Below are 19,383 nucleotides of genomic sequence, written 5' to 3'. Positions count from 1 at the left end.
ATTAAGTACCACTGCTCTACACAGCAAAAGCAAACAACTATACCAGAGTGATATCCTGAATTCAATCTTTACTGTTACTATGTACTAGTTTATACTTTTACTACCTATATATGTTCACACACTGGTAGTATGCTGTGTCCATGTGGTCTGGTTGTCTATTACTGTATAACAAATTACCCTAAAACTGAATGTCAAAATAACAATCATTTCATTATGATTTATGTTAGCTCACCTTCTGGGAGGGCAATCAGGACAAGCTTCAGTTCAGTTCAGTTCAGTCGCTCGGTCGTGTCCGACTCTTTGCGACCCCATGAATCACAGCTTTGCCATCAGATCAAGTGGCAACGGCATTACGTGCAGATATCTCAGCTTGAGCATAGAACTCTTATGGGAAAAGAAATAAGGAACTCACTTTCTTGGTGTTTATACCGGAAGACCAACCTCAAGAATATTAGGGGTCAGGAGAAATGGCATTGGGCTGGGGAGGTGGGGGTGGAAGGGTGGGCAGTGTTGGAAGTGAAGTGCAGCTTTAACAGTTAGAATATAATGATGGAATTACACTGGTGGTGGTGAATCCAAGGATTAAGTAGGTTACAACAGGGACAATTAATTCTATTAATTAATCATCAAGGTGGAGTGTTTTGCCTGCCAACTTGGCAACCGGTTTTGGGGAGTCTGGAATTAAGCTTGGGTGTGAGAAAGATCTGACTGCTCTCTGGTTACAAAGAAAATATTGAACACGTTGATTGTGATATGCCCAAGTGGATATTGTCTTAATCTTAGAAGAGGCTAAGATGTGCAGCTCCTTCCGTGAAGCATGGATTTCCCACTGACTTTGAAGGCATTCCTAAGGATGGGAGTGATGGGGGAGGAGTGCTGTAAACTGTGTCTGGATGAGCTCTCTAGGGTGGGTATCATTCAGGGCCCTGTTCTCAGAGGAACTGAAAGCACGTGGCAGTGTTTGCTTTAAGATACTGGCATGTTTTGTGTACCCTGGGGGCTACATTCATTCCTTCATCGTTATTTTTGAAAGGATGTTATTGACTATAGTGTAGTTCCTAAAGAGTTCCCACCAGTGTTCTTTTGTATGCTTATCTTAATTAAAAAACCAAGTCACTACCTACTTTTCAAAATGTACGCCATCAAGTCCAGTTCATGAATTTGGATTTTTGTTTCTCCTATCACTAAACAATTTTAGTGACCACAAGACTCCATAGCATCTGTGAATTCCATAGACATTGAACATTCAGGTAATGTTTCTGTTGTTGTCACGGTGTTCCTGGGTGCCTTTTTTCTGGACTTGGAGTTCTGTTTACCTCCATTCCAGCCACTTGAAAGTTTCCTGGATATCCAGAAGCTGTTTAGTGATCAACATAAATGGTTCTTATGATTATAGCGTTTCCAGCATCTAACCCTGAGGCCAGTGTGTTATCCAGAGATTGATGGTTAAGAACATAGACTCTGGAGGAAGACAGAGCTGCATTTAGATCTCAGCTTTTCAATTTACTAAGCATGTGGCCTTGAACAATTTATGCCACCTTTTAAATTTATTTTTTTCTTTAGAATTCTGTTTATTTATTTTTAGCTGCACTGAACCTTTGTTGCTTTCCGTGGGCTTTTCTCTAGTTACAGCGAACTGGGGCTACTCTTCAATGCGATTTGCAGGTTTCTCTCTGCAGCGGCCTGTCTTGTTGGGGAGCACAGGCTCTGGGGTGCACAGGCTACAGTAGTTGCAGCATGCCCGCTCACTAGTTGTGGTGCACAGCCTGAGTTGCTCCAAGGCACGTGATGACTGAGTGACTAACACACACACACACACACACACACACACACACACATTCTTATCCACTGTACCACCAGAGAAGTCCCTATGCCAACTTTTAAAGCCCTAGTTTCTTCTTTTGTAAAAGGCTGATGGTGTCAATAGTCCTTACCTCATAGAGATTTTATAGACTAAATAAAATTATAGGTGTTATCATTTTCAATATGCTCCTGCTCTTCAATTCTTCTTAGACTTGATTGGAGTAATAATCATGATGGCTATCATTTATTGTCATGTGCCAGCCACTGGGCTAAATACTTTATCTATATTGTCTGTAATCATCATGAAAAAATGGCAAGAAGAGACCTTTATAGCAGAGGAAACTGAGGATCAAAGAAGTTAATTAACTTTCTGAAGGTCATAAAACCAAGCGGTATAGCTGGAGTTTGAACTCCAGAATTGGTGTTCTTTTCACTAAGTGACTCTGATGCTCACATATCCTGATTCAAATCACTACCTCTAAGGATGAATATGGATTGGAAGGGTCACTATTTCCTGTCACGTTCATGAGGGACAGCTGTCCCATGCTTCAGAGAACAATGGACACCTAATATTATGCAGCAAGCTGGGTGGAAATCCATCTGCCCACAGTGTTCCATGCAGAGCAAGTGCCTTTCATGATGCCCACAATTCTCAGCATGAGACCAGCCTGGCTGTATCAGAGAGGCATGTACGCATGTCCAGGGTCCTACTAGAAGTAGCCTCATGGAACCCTTGATGTTCTTCATTTGATTTCCTTTATAAGATATAATTCAATGACTCTGGCTTAGGTTTGGATAGAAATAACATTTCCCTACCAATCAATAACTCAGAGTCTATATTACTGTTCACAGCTGTTCCAGCAAGAACCTTGATTTCCCTCCTTCCCTGCAAAAATTTCCTCTTAGGCCCCTCCCTCAAAATGTTAATCCCAAAGAAAACCAAAGCCGATGTGGCAAATTGGTTGGATAGCCACAGTGGCTGTGCAACTTCTGAGATCAATCAGTGGCCACTGCTCCCGAGGTCAGTGAGAGGAGCCTGCAGAATCCACCGAGAGATGCCAGTTGATGGGGTCAAGCTCCCTGGTGCTCCCAGGCTGCTGGACCGATTTTCCAGCCTTGTTCTTCATTTTGTCAACTAGGCCCTGGAGCAGTCCTGCCTGTGTCCAGATTTAGTCTCCCGTGGCCTCAGGGAAATGACTCATTCATCTTCTGCCAACCACTGTTGGACAAAAAACACATATCTTCACATAAAGGAGCAACAATTTGCAAACGTGGTATGTACCTTAAATTAAATTTCTAGCAAACACATCACTGAAAGGATACGGTCTACAGAGATGCAATTTTCCTCTATCACAACCTTCGTCATTCTCAGAGAGCAATTTATCTCATTTTAGCCACAGCAATATCCAACTTTTCTATTGTGGCCTTTGTTTTACATTTGTTTTCTTGTTCCCCTACTCTAGCCCTGCCCCATCCATTTGCTGTCCCTCCCCTGAATCAAGGTAACAGGTTTCATTAATGGTTACCCAAATCTCTGACTCTTACAGGAAGGGAAGTTTCTGTCTGTCTTATACATTTCCATTAAGGTTAAAAAGATCTTACAATTGGTTCCCGTTAGATCTCATACACAGTAACCTGTACTTTCCTTCCCTAAAAGACTCAGAAGGAAAGTCTCCCTGAGACATGCTCCATCATATTTTTGACTACTTCCTTCATTTCTGCCACAAAGGTGATGCTCATGGCTCACCTGGTATGCATCCTACCCCAGCTCTGGAACCAGTCATTTCTCCAAGGACTCTACTTCTTTTTAGTAGGGAATAGAATTAAGAGCAAGAGTGGGCACTAGGTCATGATCATTGCTACTTGGGTGTCTGTGCTTATAGGCCTGTTCTGTGGACAAAACTAGGAAATATATTCATGTACATACACGTCTGCTGAAGTTGAAGCTCAAAACTTTGGCCACCTGATGCGAAGAGCTGGCTAATTGGAAAAGACCCTGATGTTGGGACAGACTGAAGGCAAAAGGAGAAGGCAGCAGAGGATGAAATGGCTAGATAGCATCATCGACTCAGTGGACATGAATTTGAGCAAACTCCTAGAGATAGCGAAGGATAGGGAAGCCTGGGTCGCTGCAGTCCATGGGGTTGCAAAAAGTTGGACGTGACTTAGCGACTGAATAACAACAACAATCATTTTTTTGGTTTGCTTTCAGTTTTAGCACCCTGTTCCCTTTCTTGTTGATTTTACTTTTTGATCATGTAACAGAAGTCAACACTAGATAAAAAGGTATTCTCTATTCTGTATTACTTCTACCTTATCCCCCTTACTCCCAACTCCTTGGAGGCAACTAACTTTATTTTTTCACCTCTCCAAGTTTCTTTTTGGATAGGTTGATAGATATATGTATGTTTTCTTATTTTTTTCCTTTGGCACAATAGGTAGGCTCTACAGAGGCTCTTTTGCAGTTTGGCTTTTTCTTACGAATGTCTCTTGGAAATCACTCTGTATCAGTTCATAGATATCCTCCTGTTCTTTCTTTACAGTTAAGAAGTGCTCATCATGAAGAATTATCATAGCTTATTTAACCAATCATTTATGCTCAGATATTTAGCTTCCAGTATTTCGCAACTGCAAATAACACTACAGTGAATAACCTTGTGCACAAAAATTTTTTTTTGGATTATTGGAGTTGTATCTTCAGGGTTAATGCCCAGAAGCGAGATTGGCATGTCGAAGTGCAAATGTGAATGAAATTTGTTGGATATTGCCAACTTCTTCTCCATAGGGGTTATACCATTTTGCATTCCCAGTGAGGATGCAATGTAGGAGAGTGCCTGAGTTCCCCAACATACTTGCCAACTGAGTGTAATCGTCAGCTTTTGATTTTTTGCCAACCTGATGGGTGAAAAATGGTGTCTCAGTGTTGTTTTAATTTGCATTTCTCTTATTATGAGTAAAGCTAAATGTTTTTTTATATGTTTAAGGTCCATAATTTGATCATTCTTTTTGGTGAGTAGTCTGTGGATGTTTTTGCCCATTTAGTAACAGGATTTTAAACATTTAAAAGTTGTTTATTTGGCAGAAATAGCTTTTAAAATAATTTATGCTACCTGAGAGAAGAATCCCAAAGTACCTGGCTGTGGATAAACTATGGATTCTGCCCTCCAGGAATTTACAGTCTGTAAGCTGAACACCATTACAGTGGGTATCAGCATAAGCTGTGGACCCAGACTGCCTGCCTTCAAATGCCAGTCCTGCCACTTAGGCAAGTTTTTAATCTCTTAGTGCCTCAGTTTCTCCATTTGTAAGATGAAAGTAACATTAGCATTTATCTCTTAAGATTATTGTTAGGATTAAATGACTTAGCATATGTAAAGTACTTTGAGCAGGAAACATTCCATAATGTTGGCTATCTTAAGTGTCAAAAAAATCCTCTCAGTATGTTGATTTAATCCCATAAGAATCTTGTTATATAGTTATTTATAAAAAATGAAGACCTGGAAGTGTAGAAACATTAGGTGAATCAGTAGATAGAATCGGAATTGTAACCCATTAATTAATTAATTTATTCATTTATTCTCAGCTATTTTTTGAGGCCCTACTAGGCACTGGCTTAGGTACTGGAGATATAGTCTGAACAAGACAGATCTTTGGGCTCCTGAATGCTCACTTTTTTGTGGTGGAAGAGGCCTGTGTAGGGTGTGGAAAGAAAGAAAACCGAAGGAAACCAATTTTGTTTTTTGGCCACACCATGCGGCATGTGGAATCTTAGTTCCCCAACCAGGGATCAAACCCGAAGCCCCTTTATTGGAAACATGGAGTCTTAACCACGGGACTTCTAGGGAAGTCCCCAAGGAAACCAATTTTGTCTGTCTTGTTTATCAGTAGTCTGTTCAGCACACACAACAGTGTCAAAATTCGTTTGTTTAAATGAAAGAATGAAGGAAGAAATGACAGAGTAGTGAAAAATGAGGCTTGATGCATAGGTAGGGCCCAGATCATGAAAAGCCTTGTCAACTCTTTTGAAGAGTTTGGACTTCATCCTGAGCAGAGAAATCATGTGAAACAGATTTGCATCTAAGAAACTCAAGTCGGTCTGTGTGGAGGATCTACAAGGGGAAGAACAACAGGGAGGTTGTTATAATAAGTCCAGCGCAAGATGATGAGGTCCAAATCAAGCGGGAAGCTGAGGGGATGGAGAGGAGATGAGCTGAAGGGAGGTTTAGAAGTCAGAGTTGACATCACCCGGACTTGCTGGGTGTAGAGGGAGGAAGAAAGCTGCAGCATCACTGAGATTTCACTGCGATGAGAAACTGAAGACAGGAACTTCCCTGGCGGTCCAGTGGTTAACACTATGTGTTCCCAGGGCAGAGGGCATATGTTTGATCCCTGGTTGGGAAATTAAGATTCTATATGCTTCTTGGAACAGCCAAAAAAAGAGAAAGAAATTGAAAAGGCATGACTGATGGGGAAAATGGAGAAAGGCTTTACAAAAAAAATTTTATTTACTTATTTTTAGCTGCACTGGGTCTTCATTGTTGCCCTCCGGCTTTTCTTAGCTGTGGTGAGCAGGGGCGACTCTGTAGTTGTGGTGCAATGGGCTTCTCACCGTGGTGGCTTTTCTTTTTGTGGAGCATGGGCTCTTGGTGCAGGGGCTTCAGTGGTTGTGGCTAATGGGCTTAGTTGCCCCACTGCATGTGGGATCTTCCCAGACCAGGGATTGAACCTGTGTCCTCTGCATTGCAAGGTGAATTCCCAACCATTGGACCACCAGGGAGGCCCAAGGATGGCCTTTTAAACTTATGGATTTGAGGTGACCACGGGACAGTGCTCAATCTCCTGACTGTACTTGCTTTTGGCTTCTTTACACTCCTTGGAGTCAGGAGACTGGGCCCTGTCCAGCACACTGTAGTGGCCCATGAGGTAAACGGTCTAATACTGGAAAGTACACTGGTTAGGGGCATTACTTTGCCAACAAAGGTACGTATAGTCAAAGCTATGGTTTTTCCAGTAGTCATGTATGGATGTGAGAACTGGACCATAAAGAAGGCTGAGCACTGAAGAATTGATGCTTTTGAAATGTGGTGTCGTAGAGTCCCTTGGTGGAGAAGGAAATGGCAACCCACTCCGGTATTCTTGCCTAGATAATCCTGTGGACAGAGGAGCCTGGTGGGCTGCTGTCCATGGGGTCGCACAGACTCGGACACAACTGAAGCGACTTAGCAGCAGCAGCAGAGTCCCTTGGACTGCAAGGAGATCAAACCAGGCAATCTTAAAGGAAATCAATCCTGAATATTCATTGGAAGGACTGATGATGAAGCTGAAGTTCCAATACTTTGGCCACCTGATGCAAAGAGTGGATTCATTAGAAAAGACCCTGATGCTGGGGAAGATTGAAGGCAGGAGGAGAAGGGGACAGAGGAGAGATGGTTGGATGGCATCACCGACTCGATGCACATGAATTTGAGCAAGCTCCAAGAGATGGTGATGGACAGGGAAGCCCGGCATGCTGCAGTCCATGGGGTCGCAATGAATTGGACACGACTGAGCAACTGAAAAACAACAACATTGCTTGGGAGGTCTCTTGACTAGTAGTGCAGCCTTAACCCCCCAGGGGTCCCTGATGGGGCGTGCTGGTGCTAAGTTTATTGCTAATTGTAACTGGAAGTTTATTCTTTGATGACAAAAATAACTCATCTTTGCATCTTCTCTCACACCTTAGAGGATGCATAATGCAGACTGCGGGCAATATTAAATAGATGTCTCATAGGAGATTAGGAAATGTAGGGAATCCATCATAGGAAATTAGGAAATCCATCATCAAGCAGGGCTCATGGCTTGGGGGGTTGCCCCAGGGTCACTGAGCCAAGATGGAGAGTTATCACGTGCAGGAGGAACTCCAAATCCCTTTCCATTGATACAGAAAACAGATGAATAAAGAGTTCAACAAAACCCCCTCTAGAATGGCACTCTGCAAGCTTTGATGACACCAGTGCTTTTCTAGAGGTCATGCTAGATGAAAGGCTGTGAAAAGACCAGGACAAGACTGCAATTGGACACTGGACACATGCCTTTACCAGAGAGAAGGAATTTCTGATGAAGCTGGTGATAGGGCAAAGATCCAAAAGAATAGAAACCATGTTTCACAGAAGCCTGCACAGGCAGATATTTATTTTTAAAAGTGACCCGAACTTTCTCTAGGATGTCACTGGATCCCCACAAGAAGGTGCATCAGTTAGGAAAGGACCTGTTACAATTCATTTTCTGATTACAGCGCTTTCTGGTTGACCCTATAAGGGGCTAGGAGCAGAAGGGCAAGGGTATGCGCAGTTAAGAAGATAGGAGGAGGGTCTCAAGCAGAAGGAAGCTATGATAAACAAAGCAGAGGATGGTCTCTAGATGGGAAACGGTATGAGAGACTTGTGCGAAGAAAGACCAAAAGGAAAAGCAGGCCACCAGCAATAGCTCGGGAATGGAGGGAAAGCGAGGGAAGGAGGGAGAGACTAGCACTGGGGGAGGAGGTAGGGGATAAAAAAGGAGAGAAGGAAAGGAGTATGAAACATTTGCGTTGCACGAGTCAACGATTATGGAGAAGAAACGTAAAGAGAATTGGGTTACTGAATTGGGAAGGGGGAACTTGGTTCTCCGGAGAATCCTGCGATTACACAGCGCTCGGGGGGTGTGGTCCTGAGTTTAGGGCGGTGGGAGTGCGAGAAGGTTGCGGTGAGGGCGCCGCCCAATTTCTCCCCGAAGTGGAAGCCTGGGAAAACCGAGGGGCAGGCAAGCAGGCTAGCAGGGAGGAGGCGGAGCGAGGGCGCCGAGGGGCGGGACGAGGGAGGGCGTGGGCAGAAGGAGGAGGAGGCACAGATTGCGGGCGGCGCTAGGACCTGCCGGCTCCCCGCCGGCTCCCGGGAGGTTGATAAAGCGGCGGCGGCGTTTGACGTCAGTGGGGAGTTAATTTTAAATCGGTACAAGATGGCGGAGGGGGACGAGGTAACGCGAAGCCAAGAACCGCACCAAGGGCTGCGGCGCCGGCGGCGGACCAGCGACTCAAACACCGGGGTTAACCACGTCTCGTCCACGACCCTCCTAGGTACGGGCCGGCAGGGTGGAGGCCGCAAGGCCCGCGCAAGGAGAGGGCGCGGGCCGCTCGGGCTCGCGGGCACCGGCCGCAGGCGGCGGGGTCGTCGTCCGCGGCTGGCTCCGCTCTCCTCCCGCCGCCGCGTCTGGCCGCCAGGCCTAGCCCCCTCCGCGCCCCGAGCTCCCGCGGCGCGCGGCCTGAAAAAGGCGGCCCTGGGGCCGCGGCTCCCGCAGCTGTCGGGTGAACGGGCGGCGCGCGCGTCTGCGTCCGACCCGGCCCCCCTGCCCGCCCGCCGCCGCGTGGCTGTCGCGGTGTCCGCCCCGACCTGAGGGGGCGGCCTTGAGCAGGGGCTGCAGACCCAGGGCGAGGGGAGGTCGGCGGCGGCGCGGCTCTGTCCTCGGGAGCTCCGGACTCGCCCGGGCGACCTGTCACCCGCCGCCACTCGCTGCCCTGTGTCTCGCGCGCGGAGAGGAAGGAAGGGTTAACCAGGTCGTGATGGGCCCGGCGGTGGAGGAGGACGCGCAGCGCGCGGGAGGAGCAGACACCTCGCTGCCAGGTCGGGAGGCTCTCCAGACACCCTTCCAGGAGGGAACCGCAGCCCGCAGGCCAGGGCTGCGTCCCCGGGCTTGGGTTCCGGGGCCCCGCAGTTCCCGAACCTATTCCTGTGGGTAGTGCGTGGCTAGGATGCAAGTTCAGATTTAATTGTCAAAACTGGGCTTTTGAGCTGTTTACTAGTTCTGAGACCATAGTGAGGCCCAGTCGGGCTGAAAGTGTCGGTGGTGTGAAGTCACCTGATCCTTCGCTCGCCGGTTTTGCTGAATGTGAGCTCCTACTGTACGGGTAAAGGAGCGCCCCTGCCCCTTGGAAGACGCACTTGGCAGCAGAGTGTTGTGTGTCTCTCTTACTCATTACACCCTATTTTTAGGAGTTTAGCATTTGATCTTTCACTGTGGTGTGAATTGAACGCCTGAAATCTTGATTGAGAATTTTGATGGTACTTAAAGGCATAAAGTTTTCCCAAGGCTTATAAATTAGTAAAAGCTTGAGCTTAGGCAAGTGTGGCCATGACATAGATAAGAGTTTATTAAGTATATTAAGTATGAACTGTGTTTTTCAAGTTTCTCTCCACAGTCTGATAAAGGTTTTGTGAGGTAAAATGTAAAACATTTTGATGAAGAACTCCCTTTAATAGAAAAGTTTATGTGAAATACATTTTATCATTTACGTTAGCCCTTGGACGTGTTGAACGTATGTCAGAGGTAAGGACAAACTGGAAGTTTTGTTAAGGTACAGGGAACAGGAAATAAAGTTGATTTTATTATTGCTTGCCAACCAAAGCACTTGACAGAGCTGTTTATGCAGGGAAAAAATGCCACCAGAGAAGAGAGGTATGCCTTAAGTCTATTCTGGTTGGAATTCTCAAGTCATTAGTTGTTCTGGAATGCCGATGGATTGGTTAGTTTAGCTCTTTTGGACCTGGGAATGTGTGTGCACGTGTTTGTTTACTTATACCGTTTTAGATGTAGTTTCAGAGCGTTTTATGTGCTTGCCTTATTAGGAGAAACATTGCTTTATGACTCACAGTTATGAACATCGTTTTTAGGCTATGGCATATTGAGAAGAGATGCTATTCTTAAGACTTGATATATCGGGGTCATCATTTATTAAATGCTCTGTCTGCTACTCACAGGTTTTTGTCTTGTGTGTGTGTTTGTGAAGTTAGTCCTTCACTTGAAAGCCATTTCTATCAAATGACTGCCCAAAATAGTCCCTCTCCCTGCTGATTTTCTCTGAATCACCCTTTACTACATTAAAAACTAAGTAAATTGGCTGAGATTTGTGCAAACAGGCTCTGAATGAGCAGGTTAGATTTCGGCTGTAGAAACTCTGTCTCCCTCTGCTTCCTGGATAAAGTTGAAGAGTTGGGGTGAGTCAGGTGCTGCTCTTGTAGTTCAGTCTTAGGAAGATGCTGTGTCTCTTCAGTGTTCATTCTTTTTAGGATTGTAAGACCTTTATAAAAGACCTAGGAACTCTTCCGTTGACTTTGTAGGATGATAAGAATCTGTGGATGTGATTAAATATATTTAGTAAAGTGTTTTGAAATCCTTCAGATTTTTCGTTTGGGGAAGATGGAGCTGCCTTATAGTAAAGAGGCACTTATTATAGGGCAGATAAACCACGACTTAAAATGAGATTCAGTCCTTAAATGGAATGCACCTGTTTTCAAATTCATTTTTTAGGTTGCCTCTCTGTTTTAACTTTAGGGTAGGGTTTTGGAATACTCACAAGTGAAAGTAAGTTTCTTGAAATTTTTAGACCCGTTTCCAAAATTGTGCCTTTTCCATTTATCCGCTATTAAGCAGCTACTAAGAGTATAGGGTCGTGAAGAGTCGGACACGACTGAGCAACTGAACTGAACTGAAGAGTATACTTGGAGGATTGTCGCCTAGTTTGATGCTGGAGTTCAAGACATATTTAAAATTGTGAGACCTAGTAGTAAGATGCATTTAAAAAATGCATCTTATGCACATTGTTTATGTTGTTTATGCTTAACTGGGAGACCTTTTTGACACACAGTTGTAAGTAAAGCTGTTTGGCAGTCTGTCAAAGGGCCAGAAATGTACGGGGTGGGAATAGAAGTTAGACTTTTTATAATAGTGACTTATAGCTTTACAGAAGGAGTTTTTCTCTAGAGTGGGTGCAGGGAAACAGCTTTTTAAAATTTTTTTTTAAAAAGTGTGATGGTATTGTCTAGCCATTTTGGGGTTGTATTGTTTACTCTTTGGGGCATTATTTAACTTTAGGAAGATAGATGTGAATATAGAATAACCAAACTTGATCCTCCAATTCATTACTGATGTAAGTTTCTTGCTATCCTTTACTCTTCTTTATCACCCATAATACAGAAGACCTATTGAGGGCTTTCTCCATAGCTTTAAAAGTGGATATCCAGAAAAAAAGACCAACCTGAGGATATAGTGTCAGCAGGATAATACTTGATACTTTATAAAGCACTTCAAACATCGTGCTTTGATTTTATTCTTAAAACCTTCCTCTGGAGGAATTAAGTTATTGCCGCTGAAGGGAGTGATTGAGACTGGTCTACAGTCACAGAAGTGACTCAGAGGTGCTCTTACTGCTCCTCACCAGACTTGGAGGAGGGTAGGGGCCTCTTTTCATTCAGATTGTCATGTATCATAGTCATGACCAGGTAAAATTTTGTTGAATGAAGTCTGAAATCATACTAATGAGATGATGGAGCAGTTAAAAAGTAAAGGTAGGGCAAATCACTTAAGTGGAGTGGGAAATTTTAAAGTAGGAAGGGAAAAGGTGGATATTGTAGAAAGAAGAATTAATAATGTAGATGTTGGGGTTAGTCTTCTGGCCAGTATAAGTAGAATCTAGGGGATTCCCTTTACCAGTTTAGTAAAGTTATTTGTACAACTTGTATTTCTATGATTGGCATCAAAATAAATAGTGACTAATAACTTGGTGAAATGTGTAACTGATGAAAGATAATTTAGGCTCTCTAGTGGTTTTGCCTTTTTATTATATAATACTGATTGTGGGGGCAATGTTTCTTTACCATGTCGCTCAGTCGTGTCCGACTCTCTGCGACCCCATGGACTGTAGCCTACCAGGCTCCTCCGTCCTTGGGATTTTACAGGCAAGAATACTGGAGTGGGTTGCCATTTCCTTTTCCAGGAAATCTTCCCAACCCAGGGATTGAACCCAGGTCTCCCGCACTGTAGGCAGATGCTTTACCATCTGAGCCACCAGGGAAGTCCAGTGGAAAAAAAATGAGGACTCCAAAGCTGAGTGACTTCATTTAAACTCTGAGCTTGAAACCCCTCACACGCAGTAGTGATAATCATCCCATAAGGGCTGTTGTGGGAAACAAATGAGGTGAGGGTACCAGTGTTTTATAAATTATAAAGCTGTGTGTAAGATACAGTAATGTATAGGTAAGAATATGCCAGTTGGACTACTTATGCTGTTATATTAATATATGTGTATATTTGCAGTCAGAAAGTTTCTTTTTTTTCCCCTGTAATGTGAAAGTTTAGTGTGGTCAAGAGTGGTGGGTGAATTTTTAACTTTATCTATAAAATGCTGATAATGTGTTCATGATTAGGGTTATTAAATGTGATTAAAGTGCTTAACTCAGTATCAAACATTCTATTTGGTGGTACTTACTATAATGTGTGGTTATTTAAGATGAGACTTAAAAATTAAACATTTAATTTTTAAAATAGGTGATTTGAAAAGTCTTTGTTTAGTTTTTATCAGATAAAAATAAACATATTTCTCAGCTACCTTTATTTTAATAAACTTGCATTTTAGAGAATCATTTAATCATGTGGCAGATAATCTTCTGAAGTTTATTTCAGTTTCAGGATTCAATATGAATCATGGCAGTTTTCAAGTAGAAAACATTGGCTTTTCAAACAGTAAAGGTGCGAAATCTAATTAATGTCTGTATGCACAAGAATGCCTGAAACAGTGATTGATTTGAAACCACACTAATCATGAATCCCATAAAAAGCTTTTTTTCCCCCTTTCTGTAGTCGTCATTCATAGAAGAGTCTTGGGTAGTGATAAGAAAGTACTTATTTTAACTCAAGACTTAATTTTGAATTTTGAGTAGTGTAGACTTCCATGGCCTTCGGAATGGAATAACATTTTTTCCTTCCCGAAGGAAATATCTACCCTAACAAGCTGGTGTCTTTTTTTTTTGGATTACTAAGTAGTTAATCTGTGGAGGTACTTTAGAAACTTTAAAGCCTCCTATAACGAAACTCTGTAAAGGGCTGAAATTGGCACCCCTTGAGTTGCTCTTTTCCTATTTGAATGACTGGGTTTATGAGCTGGATTAAAAGCTGGATTAAGTTCACTTTTATCAGAATGGTGGGAGGGGGTTTGAATTTTGAATAAGTTGGAGAGAAATTTTGACGAAATTTGAACGAAATTCACCATTGTTCTCAGTTTTTTTGATGTCAGTGGGTGATGCCATCCAACCATCTCATCCTCTGTCACTCCCTTCTCCTGCCCTCTGTCTTTCCCAGCATGAATCTTTTCCAATGAGTTGGCTCTTCCCATCAGGTGCCCAAAGTATTGGAGTTTCAGCTTCAGCATCTGTCCTTCCAATGAATATTCAGGACTGATTTCCTTTAGGATTGACTGGTTAGGAGACTTGGTCTCCTTGTAGTCCAAGGGGCTCTCTCAAGAGTCTTCTCCAGCACCACAGTTTGAAAGCATCAGTTCCTCGGCACTCAGCCTTCTTTATGGCCCAACTCTCTCATCTGTACTTCACTACTGGAAAACCCATAGCTTTGACTGGATGGACCTGTGTTGGCAAAGTGATGCTAGGTTCACTAAGTGATGCTAAGTGATCACTGTCTAGGTTTGTCATAGCTCTTCTTCCAAGGAGCAAGTGCCTTTTAATTTCCTGGCTGCAGTCACTGTCCTCAGTGATTTTGGAGCCCAAGAAAATAAAGTCTGTCACTGTTTCCACATCTGTTCAGTCTTCCTTTTGATTATGGAGTTATTTCTTACTGAATAATGCTGGCCAAACATCTTTCTAGATAAATCTTGACTTACAGGGTAAGGTCTTAAAAGTAGTTTTCAGGGTTCAAATGGCCTGTACAGTTTCAAAATTGAAGACCACATCAGCATATCCATTCAGAAAGGTTATACCCATTTATTCTGTCTCCATTTGTTCACAAATGAGTGTTGTTAATTAAAAATAAATACCAACAAATGGGAAAAATGGGGATCCCACTGTTTGTTTCATTTGCATTTCTTTGATTACAGTTGATATTGAAATTTTAACATGGTAATTGAATGTGAATTTTTGGTAATTGACCTGCTGTCAGTGTTTATCTTATCTTTGTAAAAGTTCTTTTATATACAAGAAATTCTTTTTCCTGTTTGCTTTTTGACTTTGTGGGTTGTTTTTGCGAAATACTATATTTAAAAAAAATACTTAATAAAATGGTTCGATATGAGTTCTTTCCTTAAATTGGCATCTCTGATGGCATGTCTGAACTTAGTAACTTAGTGCTAGTCTCTTGAATATTTAGGTATGCACACCTGGAGGTTTTTTCCTTCTTTTTTGTTTTGAATTCTTTGTGAGATATTGTTCCCATCTCTTTTTAATACCAAAGTATGGGCATCTGCTTCCCTGATAGCTCAGTTGGTAAAGAATCAGCCTGCAATGCAGGAGACCCTGGTTTGATTCCTGGCTTGGGAAGATCCTGTGGCGAAAGGATGGGCTACCCATTCCAGTATTCTTGGGCTTCCCTTGTGGCTCAGCTGGTAAAGAATCCGCCTGCAATGTGGGAGACCTGGGTTCAATCTCTGGGTTGGGAAGATCCCCTGGAGAAGGAAAAGGCTACCCACTCAAGTATTCTGGCCTGGAGAATTCCCTGAACTATAATATAATAGTCCATGGGGTTGCAAAGAGTTGGACACGACTGAGCGACTTTCACTCACATAGGCATCTGCTTCAGTGCTTAGTAGGGTGGTAGAAGCATCCAAACTTAGGAGCTGGATTCAGATCACCATCGTTTTTAAGCTTTGGCTTCCTTAACAAAACAAACAAACCCTACTTTAGAAATTTAAGGTTCAAAGATAATATTTTTCAAAGCTGACGTCTATTGAGTGTACAGGGTTACTCCTCAGGGTAAAGGAGAGCCTGAAGGGGCTGCGGCTAGTTTTTTCTTTTGGGGGTAAAGAGGTGGAGTAGGACAGTCAGGTAGAGGGCCATCCTTGGACAAAGAACTAGCTTATTTCTCCCCTTGATGTTATGTTGCTATATTGACACCTTATAAAAAGGCTTTCTGTTTCTTGTAGTGAATACCTATGTAGAAAAGTGCAAAAGAGATCACTCTTTTCTAAAGCTTTCATGTAGTTGGGAGATCAGATAGACCTTATGCATATTTGTGAGTAAAGTTTATCATGAAGTTTCTAATTTCAGAAGTAGAAATTAGTGTGTTAATATTGTTAAGGAAGACTTGGGGGAAGTTGGGCTTATCAGTCCTTGAAGTCCTTAGCAGAGTTGTAGGATATACCACTTGTTTGAAGATAGAAAGATAGGCTTATGTTGGGAAGCTTTAAAGTACTTGTTCCTGCTTTCTAAGAATTTTTCTAAAAAGGATGCTTGAAATATTTAAAAGCAATTAGAAGCAACTGAAAGATCAAATTTGTTAGAGCATGTTTAATAAAAAACGATATGAGTTTTTCTGTAGCCAAGTACAGCAAAGAATTGATTTAAATAACTGAATAACTACTAGAAAAACTGTTTGAATAGCCCCCCTAGCTGTACCTAAAAACTGTAAAGATGTGTGCTCCATGCCGCTATTTTTGATTATGTGTGTATTTCTCTGCCGCAGGAAATCCTGACACTTACTCTAAAATTGCCAAACTTAGAGAAAGAACAAAGGAGAGGATAGTGAGAAATCCTGTTTTTTTTTTTTTTTTTTTCAAATTAATCACATTTTATCTAGCTGGAAAGATGGTTATTTGTCCCTTTTGGCTCTACTTCCTTTTTACCCCTGCTTTTAGTAGGATTTTGCCTGCACTGAGCCAGGGTTGGGATTTGAGTATACTCTTTGCTTTCCTTTCTTTAAACTGTTGCTGTAATAAGTCATCTGAGGTTGAGAGTTGAAGCAAAGTGGAACGTAGTGTCTTGTTTACAGAGACTTGACACATACCTGTTTGAGATTTGTCATGAAAAGCCTATTCGAAATTTAAGCTTGAGTGTATTTTTTTTTTAATAACTTCTTTGCTAGCCTGTTACCCCAAATTTCAATAGCTCTTCTATGAGTTTAATATCTTTTATCTTACTGCAGAGTTAGTTGGAAGGCCTTCAGAGTAAATGATTAAACCATTTGCCTAAATTGAGGCAACGCACTCTGGTTTTGTTGGATTCCTGATTGCTTTGTTAAAGTCTTGGGAGTCACTGTAGCAACAGTACGTTTGGAAATGGGAATTCAGTGCTTTGTCGCTTTATAAAGGCTTATAGAGAAGAGAATGTCCCTTATAAAAAATATGGAATAATTTGGTATTATTTGTTGCCTACTCTTAAGAACGATGTTGAAGCTAGCTAGCTCTTGCATGCATCACTTTTCTATTTTTACTGTCACCTCTTGACTTTGAGCTTTTCACCTTATACTCAGGCTCCTTCGTTTGCTTTTATATCTGATTTCCCTGTTTTTAGACTCATTATTATACTTCTTACTCACTCATCACTTTAAGTTTATCTGTGCAGCACAGCTTTGATCCTATCACTCTGCTTCAGAATTTTCCATGGCTCTCCTCAGGATGATGCTTAGCATTTTTAAACTTTTTTATTCTTTTGTTTTAAAAATTTTATTTTGTGGCACTGGGTCTTAGTTGTGGCACATGGAATCTTCCATTTTTGTTACAGCATGCAGGATCTTCAGTTGCTGCATGTGAGACCTAGTTCTGACCGGTGATTGAATCCAGACCCTCTACACTGGAGTGCATCTTAGCCACAGGACTACCAGAGAAGTCCTAGCTTAAATTGTTTAGCTTAATCTGATTCTCATGACTTAGAGAAATGCAGCCTTCTCCAGGGTATCTTCATTGATAACCCTGGTTTAAATAATCCCATATTATCTCTTTCTCGTTATACTGTCACTTTATACTCATTTGTGTCAGAACTTTGAGTAAGGACTGTTAGTAGCAGATTGTACTTCCTCTCAGATCAGATCAGATCAGTCGCTCAGTCGTGTCCGACTCCTTGCGACCCCATGAATCGCAGCACGCCAGGCCTCTCTGTCCATCACCAACTCCTGGAGTTCACTCAGACTCACGTCCATCGAGTCAGTGATGCCATCCAGCCATCTCATCCTCTGTCGTCCCCTTCTCCTCCTGCCCCCAATACCTCCCAGCATTAGAGTCTTTTCCAATGAGTCAACTCTTCGCATGAGGTGCCCGAAGTACTGGAGTTTCAGCTTTAGCATCATTCCTTCCAAAGAAATCCCAGGGCTGATCTCCTTCAGAATGGACTGGTTGGATCTCCTTGCAGTCCAAGGGACTCCCAAGAGACTTCTCCAACACCACAGTTCAAAAGCATCAATTCTTTGGCGCTCAGCCTTCTTCACAGTCCAACTCTCACATCCGTACTTCTCTAGTGTCTAGCAATAGTGCCTTGCTCTCTGATGATTAGTCTGAAGTAGTTAGGTTGAGAGAATCTTCATGACACATCGCTGAGCATCGCTGGAATCAGTGAATAGGAAACAGTAAGTTGCGTATTTGTTTACATATACATATATATGCATATCTTACCAAAGATGGGAAAGTATAATTTTATTGCATCTTATGTTTTTAAAGTCTTCAATTAAAACCTGCCCTTCTAGAAGTTATGAAGGAAAAATTTTTTTCCTAATGGAGGACTGTATAAATGATTTGCTAACTATAAATGATTAAGTTTTCACAAGGAAATTTTTTGAAAAAATAAAGAGAAAGATAGCTGTACGCTAAGATTTGTTATAAAAAATGAGAAATAAACTTCTTTGCTTTTAAACAAACTGTATTTTTGGTAACTTTTTTTTTAACTTTATAACTTTATAAAGATCTTGAGCACATAAGAATTGACTTGTGAGTTTGTTCAACAAACATGCTCATTTGGCATAGTTGGAGAATGATGGATCTGACAGTTACAAAGACTGGGTGTACATTGTGATCTGACCACTTCAAAATGTTAGATTTTGTTTACATTAAGCAAACCTCAGTGTCCTCCTTCATACAGATACGAAAACTCTTAGCTGCTTTTGAGGCTTATATAGTTATTAGCATAGAGTAGGCATTCTAAGTGCTTTTCTCTCTTCTAAAGTAACATCTAAAATTATTTCGTAAAGTAAATTATTTCAAGGAATGAGAAAATTCTTAATAATATCCCTTCTCCCAGTACCCAATTCTTTCAGTTCTCTGTTCAAATGCCTCCTTATTGAGGAGCCTTGCCTGACTGTTCTGTAAAATGGCAACCCCTGTTTTCATTTCCCTTGACTGGTTTTATTTTTCTCTATAGCATTGGCTTCCCTGGTGGCTCACATGGTAAAGAATCTGCCTGCAATGTGGGAGACCTCGGTTCTATCCCTGGGTCAGGAAGATCCCCTGGAGAAGGGAATGGCAACCCACTCCAGTATTCTTGCCTGGAGGATTCCATGGACAGAGGAGCCTGGTGGGCTACAGTCCTTGGGGTCTCCAAGAGTCAGACACAACTGAGTGATTAACATTTTTCACCTCTCACATTTGGATCTTATGCACTAATTTTAATTCTCTTTCATACTTTATTTATCAGTAGATATTCAGGTTCCAAATTTTTTTTGCAGTTAGAGACAGTCCTCCATTGAAAAGGAACCATGTCTCTTCTGTGCATTTGGGTAAGAATTCCTCTGGCATGTAAATAACTTATCTAAAATTAAATTTAAAAAGTTTCAATACTGTTTACTCAAATTCTCTAAAATAGT

The 19,383-nt window shown here is 42.1% G+C and overlaps 1 protein-coding gene across 9 annotated transcripts in view; it reads left to right on the top strand.

Moving 5' to 3' along the window:
• Window positions 1–8,730: 8,730 nt before the first annotated feature.
• Window positions 8,731–19,383, top strand: part of ATL2 (atlastin GTPase 2) — a 68,077-nt gene continuing 57,424 nt past the window's right edge. For 2 of the 9 annotated variants that reach the window (XM_061432108.1, XM_061432106.1), the window contains exon 1: window positions 8,732–8,896. In XM_061432108.1, coding sequence (XP_061288092.1) covers window positions 8,779–8,896 — 118 coding nt within the window. In that variant the 5' untranslated portion in view covers window positions 8,732–8,778. Of the gene's footprint in view, window positions 8,897–8,988; window positions 9,441–19,383 lie in introns of those variants that run through there. The other 7 variants (XM_061432111.1, XM_061432107.1, XM_061432109.1 and 4 more) reach the window with 6 other exon arrangements.

Source organism: Bos javanicus, chromosome 11 (genome assembly GCF_032452875.1).
Source record: "Bos javanicus breed banteng chromosome 11, ARS-OSU_banteng_1.0, whole genome shotgun sequence".
Taxonomy (NCBI): domain Eukaryota; kingdom Metazoa; phylum Chordata; class Mammalia; order Artiodactyla; family Bovidae; genus Bos; species Bos javanicus.
This window is presented reverse-complemented; position numbering and strand designations above follow the sequence as displayed.